This window comes from Hibiscus syriacus, unplaced genomic scaffold (assembly GCF_006381635.1).
Source record: "Hibiscus syriacus cultivar Baekdansim isolate YM2019G1 unplaced genomic scaffold, ASM638163v2 tig00110885_pilon, whole genome shotgun sequence".
In the NCBI taxonomy this organism is placed as follows: Eukaryota; Viridiplantae; Streptophyta; class Magnoliopsida; order Malvales; family Malvaceae; genus Hibiscus; species Hibiscus syriacus.
This window is the reverse complement of record NW_024062897.1, coordinates 155632-172243: the sequence shown is the minus strand read 5'-3', so window position 1 is coordinate 172243 and position 16612 is coordinate 155632. Positions and strand designations below refer to the sequence as shown.

The 16612-nt window shown below is 35.2% G+C and overlaps 5 protein-coding genes across 6 annotated transcripts; 3 read left to right on the top strand and 2 right to left on the bottom strand.

Annotated features, from left to right (window-relative positions):
* The first annotated feature begins 434 nt into the window (after positions 1-434).
* Positions 435-1286, top strand: LOC120144229 (AT-hook motif nuclear-localized protein 15-like). The gene has a single exon (XM_039158344.1). It carries the CDS (start codon positions 435-437, stop codon positions 1284-1286), a length of 852 nt encoding a protein of 283 aa, XP_039014275.1.
* Positions 1287-3443: 2157 nt separating this feature from the next.
* LOC120144228 (AT-hook motif nuclear-localized protein 16-like) lies at positions 3444-4292 on the top strand. Its single transcript, XM_039158343.1, has one exon. It carries the CDS (start codon positions 3444-3446, stop codon positions 4290-4292), a length of 849 nt encoding a protein of 282 aa, XP_039014274.1.
* A 792-nt stretch (positions 4293-5084) lies between these two features.
* LOC120144227 lies at positions 5085-6080 on the top strand. The gene is made up of 2 exons (XM_039158342.1): positions 5085-5573; positions 5799-6080. The coding sequence occupies exons 1-2, from the start codon at positions 5085-5087 to the stop codon at positions 6078-6080; spliced, it is 771 nt and encodes a 256-aa protein (XP_039014273.1).
* Positions 6081-6441: 361 nt separating this feature from the next.
* Positions 6442-9026, bottom strand: LOC120144268. Of its 2 annotated transcripts, none has more exons than XM_039158373.1 (4): positions 8948-9026; positions 8561-8688; positions 7152-7256; positions 6442-6944 (listed from the first exon to the last, which is right to left on the bottom strand). In XM_039158373.1, the coding sequence occupies exons 1-4, from the start codon at positions 9023-9025 to the stop codon at positions 6500-6502; spliced, it is 756 nt and encodes a 251-aa protein (XP_039014304.1). In that variant the 5' UTR covers position 9026; the 3' UTR covers positions 6442-6499. The 2 variants fall into 2 exon arrangements, with proteins under 2 accessions (XP_039014304.1, XP_039014303.1); XM_039158372.1 differs by having other exon boundaries at positions 8561-8691; positions 8948-9025.
* A 3836-nt stretch (positions 9027-12862) lies between these two features.
* LOC120144267 (protein LATERAL ROOT PRIMORDIUM 1-like) lies at positions 12863-14581 on the bottom strand. Its single transcript, XM_039158371.1, has 2 exons — positions 13353-14581; positions 12863-13276 (listed from the first exon to the last, which is right to left on the bottom strand). The coding sequence occupies exons 1-2, from the start codon at positions 14026-14028 to the stop codon at positions 12924-12926; spliced, it is 1029 nt and encodes a 342-aa protein (XP_039014302.1). The 5' UTR covers positions 14029-14581; the 3' UTR covers positions 12863-12923.
* Positions 14582-16612: the final 2031 nt, after the last annotated feature.

The window sequence follows — 16612 nt, the reverse complement described above, 5'->3', positions numbered from 1 at the left end:
AAACAATATCAATCGAGATTAAAACAAGGATCAATTTAATAAAATTTTAAAATATTAAAGATTTATTGATTTATTTCTAATTAGAACTAAATTAATATAATATATAAGTTTCATGGACTAAAGTTATTATTATACCATGTTGCATCATCATTTTATTTAATTTAACGATAAAATCTAATAACGGATGATAAAAAACAGAAACAAAATGTAATGATAGATGTGATTTAAAAAGAAATTAATTAAATGACTAAAACAAAAATAGTATAATAAATAAGTGACCAAATAAGTAATTTACCCTTATTATTAAGTCGGTTAAAATATCAAACCCTAAATTTAAGTAGATCGACATTGCATCTCCAAAGCCTATAAAAGGCGCTTCCCTCCGGTTCTTGTTCTCTACTACTCCTCTTTACCTCAGTCTCCGATATCCAACGATGGCTGATTGTAGCGTACCCGTCTATGATTTTCAACTTCACGCCTCCGGCAACAACGAAGGTCGAAACCCTCCAACTGTCTCCTTCTCCGGCGGCGGCTCTCCCAACTCTAAAACTACCAGCGCCAAGACAAGTACCATTGATCATCATCAAGAAACTGATGAGAACACTGCAAAGAGGCGTAGAGGCAGGCCTCAAGGATCCAAAAACAAACCCAAACCGCCTATTGTTGTAAAGAGGGAAAGTGATACTTCACCTCTGAAGACGGTGGCTTTTGAAATCTCCCCGGGTGTTGATGTTATCGAGAGAATTATCAGCTTTGCCTGTAGAAACCACGTCGGTGTTGGTATAATCAGCGCTTCCGGCTCCGTTTTAAACGTCTCGCTCTGCCACGTTTCTCCGCAAGAACCACAGCACTTTCTTCAGGGACCCGTTGTGTTACACTCCTTGATCGGCTCATTCTTCCCGGAATACGGTACTCCGGCCTCTTCCAACGGAACACCCCAATCATCACCGCCGTGTCATTCTTTTCGCATAACTCTTGAAGGGCCACAATTTCAACTCATTGGAGGGAGAGTAGTCGGGCAACTGACAGCGGCAACACAAGTGGTGGTGGTGGCGGCTGTTTTGAAAAACCCTTGGTTCGTTGATTTTCCATGCGAAGGTGACAATGAAGATCAGCGTCAGCCGAAAAAAGCTCGTAACGCTAGTGGCACAACCGAGAGTTTTGCTTCTAATGGCGTGCACATGGGTGATTACGGAGGAGCAAATCCTGCTCAACCCAACTTATCTGAACTCATTGATTATGATTGGAAGGAAATGTTTATAGCAGTAGCTGCTGGCTATGGCTAACTGGGGTTATACACCATCCATATTTTCTTTTTCATACATGTAATCATTACTTCAAGTTCCATTAAAATTTTTATTATTGATTTTAAATAAATCGATCTTTGCCAAACAAAAAAATATATATTATATTTCTTTTGTGGAAAATTTTCATATTTTGAGTTCCTCATGCATGCATGTTTTAGTTATATAACAACATGCCTCCATATTTTTAAATTATATATTAACGCGCATATATATATATATATAGAATTTATTTACATAATGTAAAACAAAAAACTATTATACTAATTTAAAATTATTAAATGTATGAAAATAAATAATTGATATTAATAATAGAAAATAAAAAAATAATAAACGAAATATATATATATTGAGTTCCTCATGCATGCATGTTTTAGTTGTATAACAATCTGATGCCTCCATATTTTTTGAATTATATATATCACTGCACTTATTTATATCTCGAGTCCCTCGTGCATGCATGCTTTAGTTTATCTAGATTATGTTGGAGCTCAAATTAGGTCAAGTTTAACTTTTTTAGAATACTCAATTTAAATTTTAAAATTATTATATCAAAATTGTATTTTACATAATAAATTGTATTTTAATAAATTGAAATATTTAACAAATAATTTAATGAATTTAAATCTATATAATAATACATAATATAATTTTTTAGACATTTTAAAGATACTATATGCCCTACTTGATTTCACTTTGTTCTATATATGTTTATATTGATGGTCGTTATAATAGTTTGGATTATGTGATATATTTTAAAAAAAAAATTACAGTTAGTTTATTGAGGTAAGATATTAAATTTTTTAAATAAAAAATTTGAATCTTTATATTATTTATAGAACAAAGTAAGTTGAAAAATCTATCACCACATAATCCTATGTAGTTTGTATTACTCTATCCAAATTAATCAATTTACATATCAGATATTGATATGTAAAAAATCATAAAAACTAATGTTTGAACGCAAAGTCGACATGGTTGTGCAATCAAACAAGATTAGTAACATTACTTAATATATTACTTGTATTATATTGTTTGGTTTGTTTGGCGGGAGTGTAAGATTACATGTTTTAGTTACATTTTAGGGTATTTTTTAACGAGGCATCCTATTTGGATTTTAGTCGTGAATTTTGAAATAAAAAATTCTTTTTGCTGAGTGTAATATTTTGACTCAAATTATAATTCGTAATTAAGTTGGATTTTATTGTAATTCAAGTGGTTGAATATTATTTGGTAGTTTGGTTTATTTAATAAAGTAAATATTTATTTTAAACAAGAATTCTTACATAAGAATTCTTGGTGACCAAGTGTTTTGCTTTATAAATAGAGATCATGTCTTAGCCTTTAGAATGTATGAGAGAGAATTATTTTGATGAGACGTAATCTACTTTTGAGATTTATGTTGCAGAGATAGTTTTGTAGTGATATTAAGAGTTTTTGGATACACCAGGTCTTGGTATCTATATCGAGTTTTTGGATACATGTGATATCATGTACTTGTACTTCTTGTGTTCTCTACTTTATAGTGTATTATTGTTCATCTCTCTTGTGGAGGTAGGTAAGGTCGAACTACGTTAAATCTCGTCTTCTGTGCATGTCTTATTTTATGTTGATATCGCTTTGATATTTTCCATACTTCTAAATTCCTAACAAATAGTATCAGAGCTATTGTTCAGATTGTAGAGTTTTGAAGGAATTTATTATTGCGCAATCGAACAAGATCAGTCAAACTTAAAACAATGATCAATTTGACAAAAATATAAATTATTAAAGCTTTATTGAATTATTTCTAATGAATTAGTATAATGTATATTTATATGAAGTAAAATTATTATATCATGTCACATCATTATTTTCTTTAATTTAACGATAAAATATAACGGTAGATGATAAAAACATAAATAAAATGTATTGTTAGATATGATTTTTAAAAAATTAGTTAAATGATTAAAACAAAAATATCATGTGGCCAAATAAGTAGTTTACCCTTACTATTAAGTCGGTCAAAGAAACCTAAGTAGAATCGAACCAAACCTTAAATTTAAGTTGATCGACATTGCATCTTCAAAGCCTATAAAAAGCGTTTCCTCCATTTCTTGTTCTCTACTTCTCTTTACCTCAAGTCTCCGATATCAGACGATGGCTGATGATAATGCACCCGTCTCTGGTTTTCAAGCCCATTCCTCCGGCAACGACGAATATCGAAACCCTCCAAGTTTCTACTTCTCCGGCGGCGGCTCTCTGAACTCTAAAACTAGCAATGCTAAGACTAGTACCCTTGGTAATCATCAACAAACTGATGAGAAGACTGCAAAGAGGCGTAGAGGAAGGCCTCAAGGATCCAAGAACAAACCCAAACCGCCGATTGTTGTAACGAGGGAGAGTGATACTTCACCCGTGAAGACGGTGGCTTTTGAAGTCTCCCCCGGTTTTGATGTTATCGAGAGAATTATCAGCTTCGCCTGTAGAAACCATGTCGGTGTTGGTATAATCAGCGCTTCCAGCTCCGTTTCAAACGTCTCGCTCTGCCATGCCTCTCCGCAAGAACCACGGCTCTTTCTTCAGGGAACCTTTCAGTTACAATCCTTGATCGGCTCATTCTTTCCGGAATACGGTACTCCGCCTTCTTCCAACGGAACAGTACCCCAATCATCATCGCCGCGTTCTTCTTTTCGAATAACTCTTGAAGGGCCACAATTTAAACTCATGGGAGGGAGAGTATTCGGGAAACTGACGGCGGCAACACAAGTGGTGGTGGCGGCGGCTGTTCTGGAAAACCCTTGGTTCGATGATTTTCCATGCGAAGATGACAATGAAGATCTCCGTCAGCCGAAAAAAGCTCATAACGCTAGTGGCGCAACCGGGAGTTTTGCTTCTAATGGCATGCATATGGGAGGAGCGAATCCAGCTGCATCAAACTTGACGTTTTCTCAACTTCTCATGCAGAGATCCTACCCAGAAGATGAATTATCTATGTGGTTTGATTAGGGTTTATACACCATCGATCCATACCATCTCAACTTCATTGAAAATAGTTAACCTTTTAGGACTCCTATTTTCTTTTTTCGTACATGTAATTATTACTTCCAACTCCATATTTATTATATTCTATTTGTTTTGTGGAATTATTTTCATCTAACAATCTATTGCATCCAGAATTTGTAATATTATATATGGTTCCTCATGCATGCATGCTTTAGTTTATCAAGATTATGTCTTGATTAGTTTAGAATGGTAATAGATAATACTTTTGCTATATCTTGATTAGTTTAGAATGGTAATAGATAATATAAACTCAGATATTCATACATATTTAATTTAATTTAATGAATTTATATGATTTATTATCAAATACTCTAATTTATATTTTAAAATAATTATTTTAAAATTTTATTTGACATGCTATATTTGAATTTTTAATAAATTTAAATTTTCAACCTATACTTTAGTTAATTTAAATCTAAATAATAACACTGCAACTTAATATAATTTCTCAAAGATGTTAAGATATTCTAATTTCTACCCCCACTTGCAAATTTTGAAGAAAAAAAATTATGGATTGGGTCAATATAAATATAATAATAAATTCATCCAAAATGTGAGACGCCTTCGTGTATCTCCGATTTCAGGTCGATAAGCCTAATCAGCTCAATATATAAGATTGTGACAAAAATTCTATCCAAAAGAATATGCAGTGTGTTGGAGAATGTCATAAGTGAGACGCAGAGTGCATTCATTAAAGGTAGACAAATCTGTGATAGCATCCTAATAGCAAACGAAATGATTCACTCTTTAAAACATGAAGATGGTGGCCGAGGTGGTATAATCTTGAAGCTTGATTTCTCCAAAGCGTATGATTGTGTCCGTTGGGAATTCTTGATTATGGTGTTAGAGCGAATCTTGAACTTGAAGCGAATTCTTAGATGTTTTGAGGTGTGCTCGGGTCTCAGTATAAATTTCAGCAAGTCTTGTTTGGTTGGCATAAATGTGGATGAGGAACTCATTAATCGACTAGCGATAGTTTGTGGCTGTAAAATTGGTTCGTTGCCTTTCAATTACTTGGGCATACCGTTAGGGGCTGATCCGAGAAGATTATCAACGTGGGATCCCTTGGTGGCAAGATTCAGGAGTAAACTTTCGGGGTGGAAATGCCGATTGCTCTCCTTTGCAGGAAGAGTTATTTTGGTATACTCTGTTTTATTGGCACTTCCGTTATGCTTCATGTCGATTTTCCACATCCCAAAGTCAATCTTGTTCAGACTCGACAAGGTAAGAAGGAATTTTCTATGGGGTAGTTGGGCATGTGAAAAAAGTTAATCAGAGTAAGTTGGGGGAAGATGTGTTTGCCAAAGAAAAAAAGGAGGTGTTGGCATTGTGAATTTAAAAGTGAAAAACAAAGCTCTTCTTGCAAAATGGAGTTGGAGATTTTCTGTAGAGAAAAAGGCACTTTGGCGAAGAGTTATTGAAGCGAAGTATGGGCAATTTATTAATCAGTGGGTAGCAGTATCGGAAAGATCGAGGAACTGCTCGATGATAAGGAAAGGGATTGTTAAAAACCTTTTGGATGTAGAGGTTGAGAAGTGGATGAGCAGGGGAGCGTTTCGTTGGAAATTGGGTGATGGTAGTTCAATTTTCTTTTGGGAAGACGCTTGGTGTGGGGAAAATCCATCATCTGTAATTTTTCCAAGACTATACAGATTAGCAAGTGGTTTTGAAGTGGGTCGAAAATATTTCTTCGCGACCATGGAGATGGTGGGACTGTTTCGAGGAGATTGATAAGCTTCGCAATCAATATACAGAGGTGAGGTTCGAGCATGTGCCCAGAGAAGGTAATGGAATGGCGGATCGGCTGTCAAAACAAGGTATGCAGTGTCAGAATTTGTTAAAAGCGTGGTGGGAGTTCTAGAGGCTGGTGTTGTTTGTTTGGTTTTGGTGTTTTTTCTCGACATGTCCTTTTTGTGTTGCCATTTGACCTTGTCCTGAATGTTGCATTCTATCCTTCACTTGGAGATTGTTTTTCTCGTATTCCATTGCCTATTGTGGGTCGGAGTGAGTGTTATAAACTGGTCTTCTTTTGTTCCAGAAAAAGAAAATACTGTACAAAGGCAGGATATTATAAAGGGATTCTTGTTTATCGAATCACCCTTAATCACTTTGGTTCAATGTTCTATAAAAAAGACATTGGATCAAAGATATCACTTCCGCCCCAGCCCCAGCCTCATCAAATGCTCTTGATGTTTGGCTGCAGCCGCCTTATCGGCTGCTTCACGCTTCAGTGCTCGCTTTGCCCTTCGCCCCATCGTACTTTTCGAAACTTCTTTTTTCTTGGGCTCACTTGAAGATGAAGACGACGAGGCAGCAGTATTCTGGGAACTGGATGATCGTTGGACAGGTCTGGCTTCTTGACGCCCTGACCTTACATATCCATTATCACCCCATCTGCGATTCCCAAAGCGGAGACTCGGTGCACTGTTGTAATAAACTTCATCTTCCTCCTCGTCATCATCCTCATAAGGATAATGGTAATAATAATCATCCAAATCATCGTATACCTCTTCGCGTTCCTCCACATTCAAAGTTTTAAACCATGTGGCTCTAAGAAGCAGGCACACGCTTTCCTCGAACATGTAGTCGTTGATCCTTATAAAGCAAAAGGCAACAACCAAACATGGATTCACTTAGGCCACGGTCAGGAGAAAAGAAAGAATTAAAGGGTGTTCATTGTTCGATTTTAACCGAATTAACCAACCAAACCGAATTGAACACCCCTATAAGAATTCCCTCCTCTTGGAAATTCAAACATGACAAGGACAATTCAACAATCAAGAATGGAGGATTTAAGATTACCTGCCGTCAAGTGAACGATGAACATCAAGGAACTCGAATGGATGTTTACACTGAGGGCATGTAGGCATTTTACTATATGTTGCCCATCGAAGGATGCATGTTACACTGCAAGAACAAAGAGCAAATTACACATAAAACCTGAAATCCCATACCCAATCCACTGGAAGTATAAAACATGTAGCAAATGTAGCAGTTCATAGAAACCCAGACAACAAAGCATACATATATGGATACAATGAGCAGAACCCCAAAATATGCATTGACGTACCTATTGGTATAGCAGAAACATGCAGATGATGATAGACTACAAATAGCATAACCTTTTCTATTAAATTTTGGCAATATAAACCAAGACTTCAAAAGGCAGTATGACAGCAATGAATTTTTCAATTAACTCCCACTTTTGAGGCAAAGAGTAGGCCTCATAGCTAGCATGCAAGACACCATAAAGTTTAGAAACGAAAGAAACAATTAAAAAATAAGAAAAATGAGTATGAAGTAATAAAAATAAAACATTTATTAGAAAACATATCTCAAAAATGCACACTTGACATCTCTTCTTCATATTTCACTCGAAAGTCCAAACCTTTAATAGGGCAATAACATTTCTTGACAAGCTATATAAATATAACTGTATAGAAAACAGAATTAAAATCACCAAAGATGATGACATGCGTGTCATGAGAAAGGATAAAAGTGTCAAAAACATATAACACAGTTCTTCTCCCAAAAGTTTTGGTATATTTGTAACACATCATTGATCATATGCACAAAGGTCTCACAAAAGAGACGTGATAGCTTAAACATATTCGCCCCTAGAACCGTATGACAATAAATTAACATGACAATCTCCAGAAGCACATAACAAGAGACCCAAACCCTTCCCATTTGGTGAGATCAACATGAGCATTTCAGACCATGCCACCACTAAATCTTCACTCAAGTCTCTCTCTTTCTCACATAATAACAACATCATAGACCTCAACTCATTCTGCGACCCTAAACTCCCTTGAATCAGTGCCAAACAATCACCAAAACCATAGGATTGATTCAGGGGGGAATTTATCTAAATAATACTCATTATGTCATTGATTAAGGGAATGACACTAAAAAATTTATCTAAACAATTTTTTTAGTGCCAAAATTCAAGACTAATATATAATTAAACTGATCTCCCAAAAGTTGAATTCAAAATACTTGGGTAACTCTATACCCTAAAAGTAACCATTACTAAACAAAAACGTAAAATAGACAATTAGAATGAGAACAACAAAACAAATCATTGCAGTTTCCAGCAAAATCAAGATGGCTCAAAATTTTAAAAATAAGTAGCGAAAGTGGAAACAGAACAACAGACCACAAAACCGAAAGCATAACTGTAAATATTGATTAAGAGAGGTTAGACAAACCAGTAAGCATGCTCGCAGCCTTTTACGAGTGCAATTTCCTGTAGAACTATCTTATCTAAACATATCGCACATATTCCACCATGACTTTGGCAACTTTCCTCGCTAACAGCCCCTTTATTCTTCACCTCCTTCTAACAAAAAACCAATTTATCCAAACAAAATATTTAATAATTTTATTATTAATAATTGACAAAAAATAAAATATTAGAAAAGAACTGTTACATAAGCATTAATCAACGAAATTACTACACAGTGCTTAACCATTAATCAACGAAATATCCATTTTTTTCGTTTCATTACATTTCATTTCAGCAGAAAAATCAAACAGCTCTGGCTCTAAAAGCTAAGCAAATAACCAAAACTAGAAAGAAAGAAAAAAAAGAGTACCTGATTCTGATCTTGAAAGGAGAGATCCGGGAAAGCAATGGCGAGTTGTTCAACGATGATCTTGGTTGCTGAAGACATGGTTTTGATTTTTTTTTTTAATTCTGAATTAAATCTAAAATTATGATTCTGATTTACAGTCCTCGCTTAATCTAGCCTAATCTAACAAACAATTTCTTCTAATCCTATAGTTAAAAAATTATAAAAAAAATTAACAATAGAGTTGAAGATGCAAGAGAATTATTCTTCCGTTCCCGGAGAACGAGATAGGGCTAGAAATGTAGAAATGGAAATTGAGATGCCAAAAATGTGGGTTTTTTTTTCATTTTTGAGGAGAAGGACACGAAGGTAGCTGACACATTACACGTATCATTTGTTTGGAGGGTGGGAAGCATTTCGTTAAGAACACGTGTGCGACATGTCCACCGCTTCCTCAAAAATTGGAATAAAATATATTAAATATGTCCACCATTTTTCTTTTCGTTTATCGTAATCGACTATTCGACTTGTTCGATAAACATCCCTAGATCTAGGTGAGAGGGACACATGCCTAAAGCCCTAAACTATGAACCGGTTGGTTCACTGAAACAGTGGATCAAGTTAAATCAAACCCAATTGGTTCATCACTCATTCAACCCCAATCAGGAACGGGCTTGATGAGCCCACTAGCAACAACCTTGGTGAGCCCCCGGGTGATCACAACAACAATAGTCGGAGAGCAGTGACAACATCAACAATTGTAACAGTAATTGCTCTCCGCTCGCTACCTGCATCAACCTGCTATAGAAAAGAAGAGGCATCAATAATCAGAGAGAAGCAAAAGCAAACATAAGGAAATAGAAAGAAAACTTCGACGATGGCTAAGATATGTATTTCCGACAAAGGAGGCTTTGCCTTCGAAATCTCAACAGAGGGATTCATCTATGAGACGATATGAACAACATATCTTAAAAGGAATGTCATCGGACAATTGACGATAAAGATTAGTGGAGCTAAAGTTTGTGGAAGCGGAATGAACTTTGGTAGATTTATGAAGTTAAGTGTTGTGTCTTAAGAATCAAACCTTAAATCAAGGGCGAATGTATTAAATTCCTAGGAAGTTAAGTGTATCTCTGTTATTTAAAAAAAAATAGTTAAATTTAATTTAATGTGTTTAGAAAAAAATAAAAAGAATTACATATTTATTGTTTTTAAAAAGATATTAATATTTTAGACTTCGATTCTTAAATTAACTTTAGATAACGACCGACAACGATGACTGAAACAGCGAACAGTGGTCTGTTTTTGACCGAAAAATGATCAATTGGATTATGGGATTACAACTATCGTTCGGAGAAAAGTTTGGGAGGGAGGAAGAAAGGGAGAGAAAAGAGAAAGGGAAAGAGATGAATAAAAATGGGGAACAAAAGAAAGAATATATGGTTTATATAGCCACCACAAAAACGATGTAGTTTTCGTCATTGATAACCCATTGGTAGACCTGTGACCCGATCCAGTCAGTGGATCTGCATGTTTATACTCAATTAGGAGAAATTACAGTATTTGTCTTTATAGTTTGGTAAAAATTCAATTTGGTCCTTCAATTTGCTATCTAACTATTAATTGTAGTTCAATAGTTTTAATTATTTCAATTTAGACCCGCATTTCATTAATTAGATATTAAATTGGCCTGCAAGCCCTCAGTTTTATCAATTGAGCCTTATTTTCTGAAATGGGATAATTACGCTCAAGTTCTCAAACTATGATATGCAAACAAAAAATTTCCCTTTATATTCGTATTTTGGATCAATCTATTTGCTCCTACTATTTAGTTTACGTAAATTGGCCTGCAAGCCTTTAATGTGACGTTTTTTAGCTATTATGAAAGTTAAAAAAATACCTTTTTAATCTTTTTGTCATGATTTTTTCCTTTTTTTTCATCTTATCAAATTTTTTTATCAAACAAAAATCTTTTTTATTTTCTCCAATCATCTTATATATCAATAAGCTCACCTAAAGATGAGCACTTAGAGATAGGTATGAGTTAAATTGGGTCAAGTTTTTTGTCAATCCGACCCGAAAAATACAATCCTCCACCCGAAACCCAACCGAAAGTTAAGATAACTTCACCCAACTTGCAACTTAACCCAAAACAATTATATTTATAAAAAAATATTAATTTTATTTGATAAAATAAAAATCTAATTGAAAAAATAATCTAAGGAGAGATTATTGCAATTATCTCTAAAAATATAAAGTATAATTATATTATTTTTTTGGATTTAATCCATTCAAATATTTTTCAATATAAAATCAAATTCAAACCCAAATTTTAAAAAAACATATTCTAACCCAATAAAATTGGGTCGGTCAATACCCGTCAAGTTTTAGTTTCATGCCCATCAGTAAACTAATCTTTACCACTACATTAAATTCTTTTTCCCCAAAAAACTCGTTAAAACAAACAAAAATAAACATTTTTAAGCTTTAAAGACTTTGTCGGATTTTTAAAGTAAGATTAAAATATTGAAATCAGTAACTTCAACCTTGTTGCAGGCGAGCTAGGTAAAGTATCATATGAAACTTGAAAAGCACCATGATCGAAGCTTAAAACAGGCATAGACACTTAAATAATGTACTTACTACTTACTGGAATTCACAGACATGCTATTAGAACACAGCAAGTAAAAGAAAATGCCTCACTCAAGCTTTTCCAAGGGATATAAAAGATCAGTACAAGTATTCAAACCAACCAATAATATCTACTTACAGTGCACGTAACCCGACTCCGTAACCTATGTGCAGTAGCAGTAGCATGAAGATAAAAAAGGTTAATTGCTTCTGAATACCTTATCGGCAGTGAAGAACTTGTCAATAATACTTCAAACCGGATGATACGAAACAATGTAATACATTACACATTTTCAACCTGTAGCCGATAAGAAAACTCACATTCTATGCTATCTAATACACTGTCGATTAACTATAGTGTGATGTCTCATTGAAAATAGGTAAATGTAGAAAGAGAGAATGATAAGGTAGAAGAAAACCAGACAATGATAGAATATTGCATAATCAAAACGCAAAAGTAGAAATACAATTAGAAACTTCAGTTCACAAGACCTATAATCCGTGCGAATTCGGAAACTATGTCTCCTAGGATAGGTGGGACAATGGGTGTAGAATTCAAGCATTCATGAATGCATGCAATTGAAGCCTTTGTCCACATTGTAGGGATCCCACACCCGCAAAGTAGGCCGGCCATGTAATACACTTTTGTGTTTGTGTTTGGCAATGAATGATGGAAACCGAGTAACTACTTCTCATACAAAAGTCCAAAGCAGCTCAATAATCATGAGTTCTGCATTTGCTTCGGATTCATTACAAACCGAAAACTAAAGCAGCAGGACTGAAAGCCAAGTGCGATACAACGTTGTAGATATCACAATGATCGCTACAAGAAATTTGTCGTTCGGTCCAAGATAACGATCATCAACAGGGCTTCCTCCCGAATACACATAAAGTAAACTAGGCTCAATAGTACAAAATCTTTTAATGGTGAAAACCACTTGTACACCATAGATTCAACTTTTCCAAATCCAAACTCTTATGGTGAAACAAAGGCTAAGCTTGAAGAACATGCTGTTAACCATCTGTGTTGACATCTCAAAGGTCCAAGGTTCAAGTCCTAACTATAACATCCGTATATTTCTGTTACTGTAGAATCTCTTATGCTCACCTTTATCATTCTATGATCCTCTCAGTGCAATTTAAAAGGCAATTAGGCATTGAAAATAAGAAAATTCAAAGCCCCAAAACTGTTGAAAATCAAAATAAATGAAAAAATATATATATATATATATATATATATATATATATATATATATATATATATACGTTAATAAGGATAATATATAAGTTTCTACAAAAGAAGAAATAGGCTACAATGGTAACATTATATGAACAGCCAATACACTACCTGGAAAGATGAGACCTTAGTTTATTGGATTACCATAACTTGAACCACCAAGCAAGCAACCTCCGGTGGCTGTATAAACTTCAGAAGGATCGAGAACCGGAGAAGACGACCACCACTTCTTGCACCACCTCCACAACCATCACCACCATTACCACAGCCGCCTCCACCACCACCTAAATTCAATTCAGACATATTAGGGAACCCGTCTCTTCCTTCAACTCCTTGGTCATAAAGAAATCCTTTGAACACACGTCCACCAATCTTAACAACTGCTTGATACGCAAAATCATCGTCACCGTCCTCCACCGCCGTCACTCTTACGCACTTGAATACCGCCGGCGCACGTACTTGCACTGGCAGTGTCTCTTTAAAGCCTGCAAATGACAAACAGTAACTTCAGAAGAAAAACCCTAACACAATATATATATATATATATAATTAGAAGCTAACCTTGGTTACTTGAGCTAGTGTCAAAGCTACTAGTGTTTTTCGAAGTTATGAGCCTCGGTTTCTTGGCTCCGGAAGTCGAACCCGATGATCCAGCACCGGCGGTGGTGGCGGCAGCCGCCATGAGCTGACGTTCTCTTCTCCTAGCAGCAGGTACCCACGTGCTCTTCACGTGAGTAGGGCAAGCAAAACCTCGACTTTTACAACATGTTCGACATCTCCTATGGGAACAGCCTTTCTTAGCTTGGTTCCCGCAATCTTGACACGTGGTCGTCGAGCTTGAACCCGAACCACCACTTGCATCACCTCCCATCCCCCCGCCGCCGCCGCCACTGCTTTGTATCAAATTATTGTTGTCAGGGAAAGAAGATGGTTTCTTAAGATAATCGTGAGGGGAAGAATTCTGATTCTGCCATAGCTGCATCCCACTGAGCTTGTTACGACTATTGTTATTGAACAAATCAGAGTCGTCCACATTTAGTGGAGCTAGACAAGGAGCCGTTGTAAGTAGAGGGAAAACGCCAACGCCGACACCAAGAGCCGTCGAAGCATTCGGACCGCTGATTTGATCGTTTGACATGATGGGATCTTGAGTATGGTGATGGTGATGATGGTGGTGGTGGTGGTTAAACGACGCCGGAGAAACGACGACGAAATCCCGGAGACCGACCATCCCCATTTCAGGGGGAAGCCCGTAGTTGACAGAACGAGCTGAGGGTGGCCATTGAGTGTTGGTGGATCCCGGGGGAACGGCGGCAGCAGAAGCGGCTGCGGCGTTAGCATTAAAGCCAAGGGAAAGGTCATCGGGGCCAGCTCGGATTGATGTGGCCGATGAAGTCGCCCAATCTGCAAAGGCTCCTACAGAGTCCGACGGCAGTTGCCTTCTTGTGGTAGCCACAATGACGATGATAATAACAAAACTATTACATATAGAAAGATATCTCCTTCAATAGCTAAAAACTCAATCTTCACAAACATCAAACATATATATGTATATACAATTAAAACATATATATATGTGTGTGGGGTCCGTCGAAATCTCTGAAACTATTGCAGAAGAAGATAGAAGAAAAGAGAAGCTTTTAGCATAGAAAGAGAGAGGTTGGTGCACCTTTAGATCTCTTCTTCTTTTTCCTCTTGCCTTGCTTTGGGTTTTATTAGGGAAAAAGTCCGGGGATTTGAGATTTGACGAGGAGAGAAATTTAGCCGCAAGCTGAAGCTAGCTCATACACTGCTGACCTTTTGCTGCTACGCTTGCAATAAAGAAACCCAAACAATTTATATAGCTTTTAATATTATTAGATGCAAATTTTATACAATGATGTATAAATAATTATTTAATATTTTTTTACTTTTTATATAATTACTACCAAAATAAAAAATAATAATTTATTTAATTTCATAATATAGAATTAAATTAATTAATTCAATATCATTTTTTTATATTTTTATGTTTAGTATGGTTTTTTCAATGAGCCGATTATATCAATTTTTCACTTGATGTTATATATCTATAAACCAATTATATTTTTAAGTAATATTTCTTAGTTAAATATTAAAGAGATAGTAACAAAATATTTCTATTAAATTTTTAAATGAATCATAGAAAATATCATTTTAATCAAATTATTATCGGTGGTTTAACTTTTTCTTCAAGTGCGTGAGCATGTTAAATTTCATTAATCACCTCCGTTCCTCGAGCGCCGTGTCCCGTCCTCCTTGCCGTGGTCTTTACTCTCCATTTATTTATTTTTTTTCCTTTAAATTAAATATATATATATATATTTCAAAACAATATTAACAACATCTTATTATTGATGTGAAAGTTAAAATATGTGATATTAATTTAACAATTAATAATATTATTAAAAAATTTGAAAGCAGGAAATAATATATATTATCAATAATAGAAGTGAGCTAACAATTAAAGAAAGCGGCGGTCTACGAAACTGTCTGCCATGCATTATTCCCTCCCTAGTATTCTCCTCTTGTGGGTGGTGTAGGACACGCGTTGAATGAGAGAGTGGAGGAAGTTGGAAGGTTAAAAGTGGAAGTGGAGTGGTGATATTGTATTACAGCGCAGATCTACAAATACTAGTTGAAAAATGGAAACCATAGTGGGCGGCAGTGCTGCGAGTGTAGGACGTAGGTCGTAGGGGGCCTAGGGTTATAGGTGCATAGGGCATTGTAGGGTTCACATGCCCAGCAAAATCCCATGTAATGCATAACTACCAGTTTTATTTTATTTTTCAATTTGTTTATGAAAAGGAAAGGTGGTGGGTAATGAATTGCCTCGAGCCCTGTGCTACATTCACCACCGATTCAACTACTATACACAAATGATCATTCCTCCTCTTATATTTCTTTTTATAAATTATCGTAATAATTATTTTTGTTTATATCCGTTTATTTAGTATAATGTTAATAATAATTTATTGAAAAAAATAATTTGATTGTTAAAATAAAAAAATTATTTAACATATTTGTAGTGGAATTATAAAAGATATGAATACAACGTTGTTGTGGGAAAAGGAGTAAAAAGAAACTCTTGCCTTGTGGGAATATGGTGAGATTTGCAGTAATAATTCGATTTTGGAGCGAAGCTATAAGTGGAGAAGCCTAGAAGAATCGTAAGTAGCAGTAGGTTATTAGTATATACGTGTCAGTTTTTTATGGGACCATTCAACAAAACTGTATCACCGGATTGTCGTTTTAGGTTGGGGAATTTCATACGCAAACCTCACCTAAAATTTTCATTTCAAAGGTTAAATTCTCTTTCAGCTCTCTCTACTCTTTTTACTTTTAGAATTTAGTCCTATTATTTCTGTATCAAGAATTTAATTCTTCTATTTTCCAGACTGGAAATAAACCTAAGGTAAAGTACACAAATGGTCCATCGACTATAGAATGTTGTTTTGTTGAGTACGTTGACTATTAAAAGTTACTAAATAGTCTCCTAACTATAAGGCATTGATTTGTTATCCCCGACTATTAAAAGTTATAAGATGATCACTTCACTATTCATATATTCCAAACTAGTTCTTTTTCGTTAAAGTTTTGGAGTTCGTCTAAGCTAGACGCTAACTTGCTGATTTGAATATGATAAAATATGATCCCAAACTGTTTGAGGTTTATTTTGTGGATCGAGTTTTTATTTACATTATGTTGTCGAATCAGTGCTTAAAAGCAACGATGGTATCAGTATAAATCGTTAAAATATGATTTTAAAATATCTTAGTCAGTAAGTTAACGTCCAACTCAAA

Bases quoted from the DNA above. Each gene is read 5' to 3' on its own strand.
- LOC120144228 (XM_039158343.1), top strand. From the start codon at position 3,444: ATGGCTGATGATAATGCACCCGTCTCTGGTTTTCAAGCCCATTCCTCC.
- LOC120144268 (XM_039158372.1), bottom strand. From the start codon at position 9,025: ATGTCTTCAGCAACCAAGATCATCGTTGAACAACTCGCCATTGCTTTC. The intron at 8,692-8,947 runs GTACTCTTTTTT...GTTTTTTGTTAG, and splicing joins CCTTTCAAGATCAGAATCAG to AAGGAGGTGAAGAATAAAGG. The intron at 6,945-7,151 runs GTAATCTTAAAT...TTGCTTTATAAG, and splicing joins CATCGTTCACTTGACGGCAG to GATCAACGACTACATGTTCG.
- LOC120144267 (XM_039158371.1), bottom strand. From the start codon at position 14,028: ATGGGGATGGTCGGTCTCCGGGATTTCGTCGTCGTTTCTCCGGCGTCG. The intron at 13,277-13,352 runs GTTAGCTTCTAA...TGTCATTTGCAG, and splicing joins CACTAGCTCAAGTAACCAAG to GCTTTAAAGAGACACTGCCA.
- LOC120144229 (XM_039158344.1), top strand. From the start codon at position 435: ATGGCTGATTGTAGCGTACCCGTCTATGATTTTCAACTTCACGCCTCC.
- LOC120144227 (XM_039158342.1), top strand. From the start codon at position 5,085: ATGATTCACTCTTTAAAACATGAAGATGGTGGCCGAGGTGGTATAATC. The intron at 5,574-5,798 runs GTAAGAAGGAAT...TTTATTAATCAG, and splicing joins TCTTGTTCAGACTCGACAAG to TGGGTAGCAGTATCGGAAAG.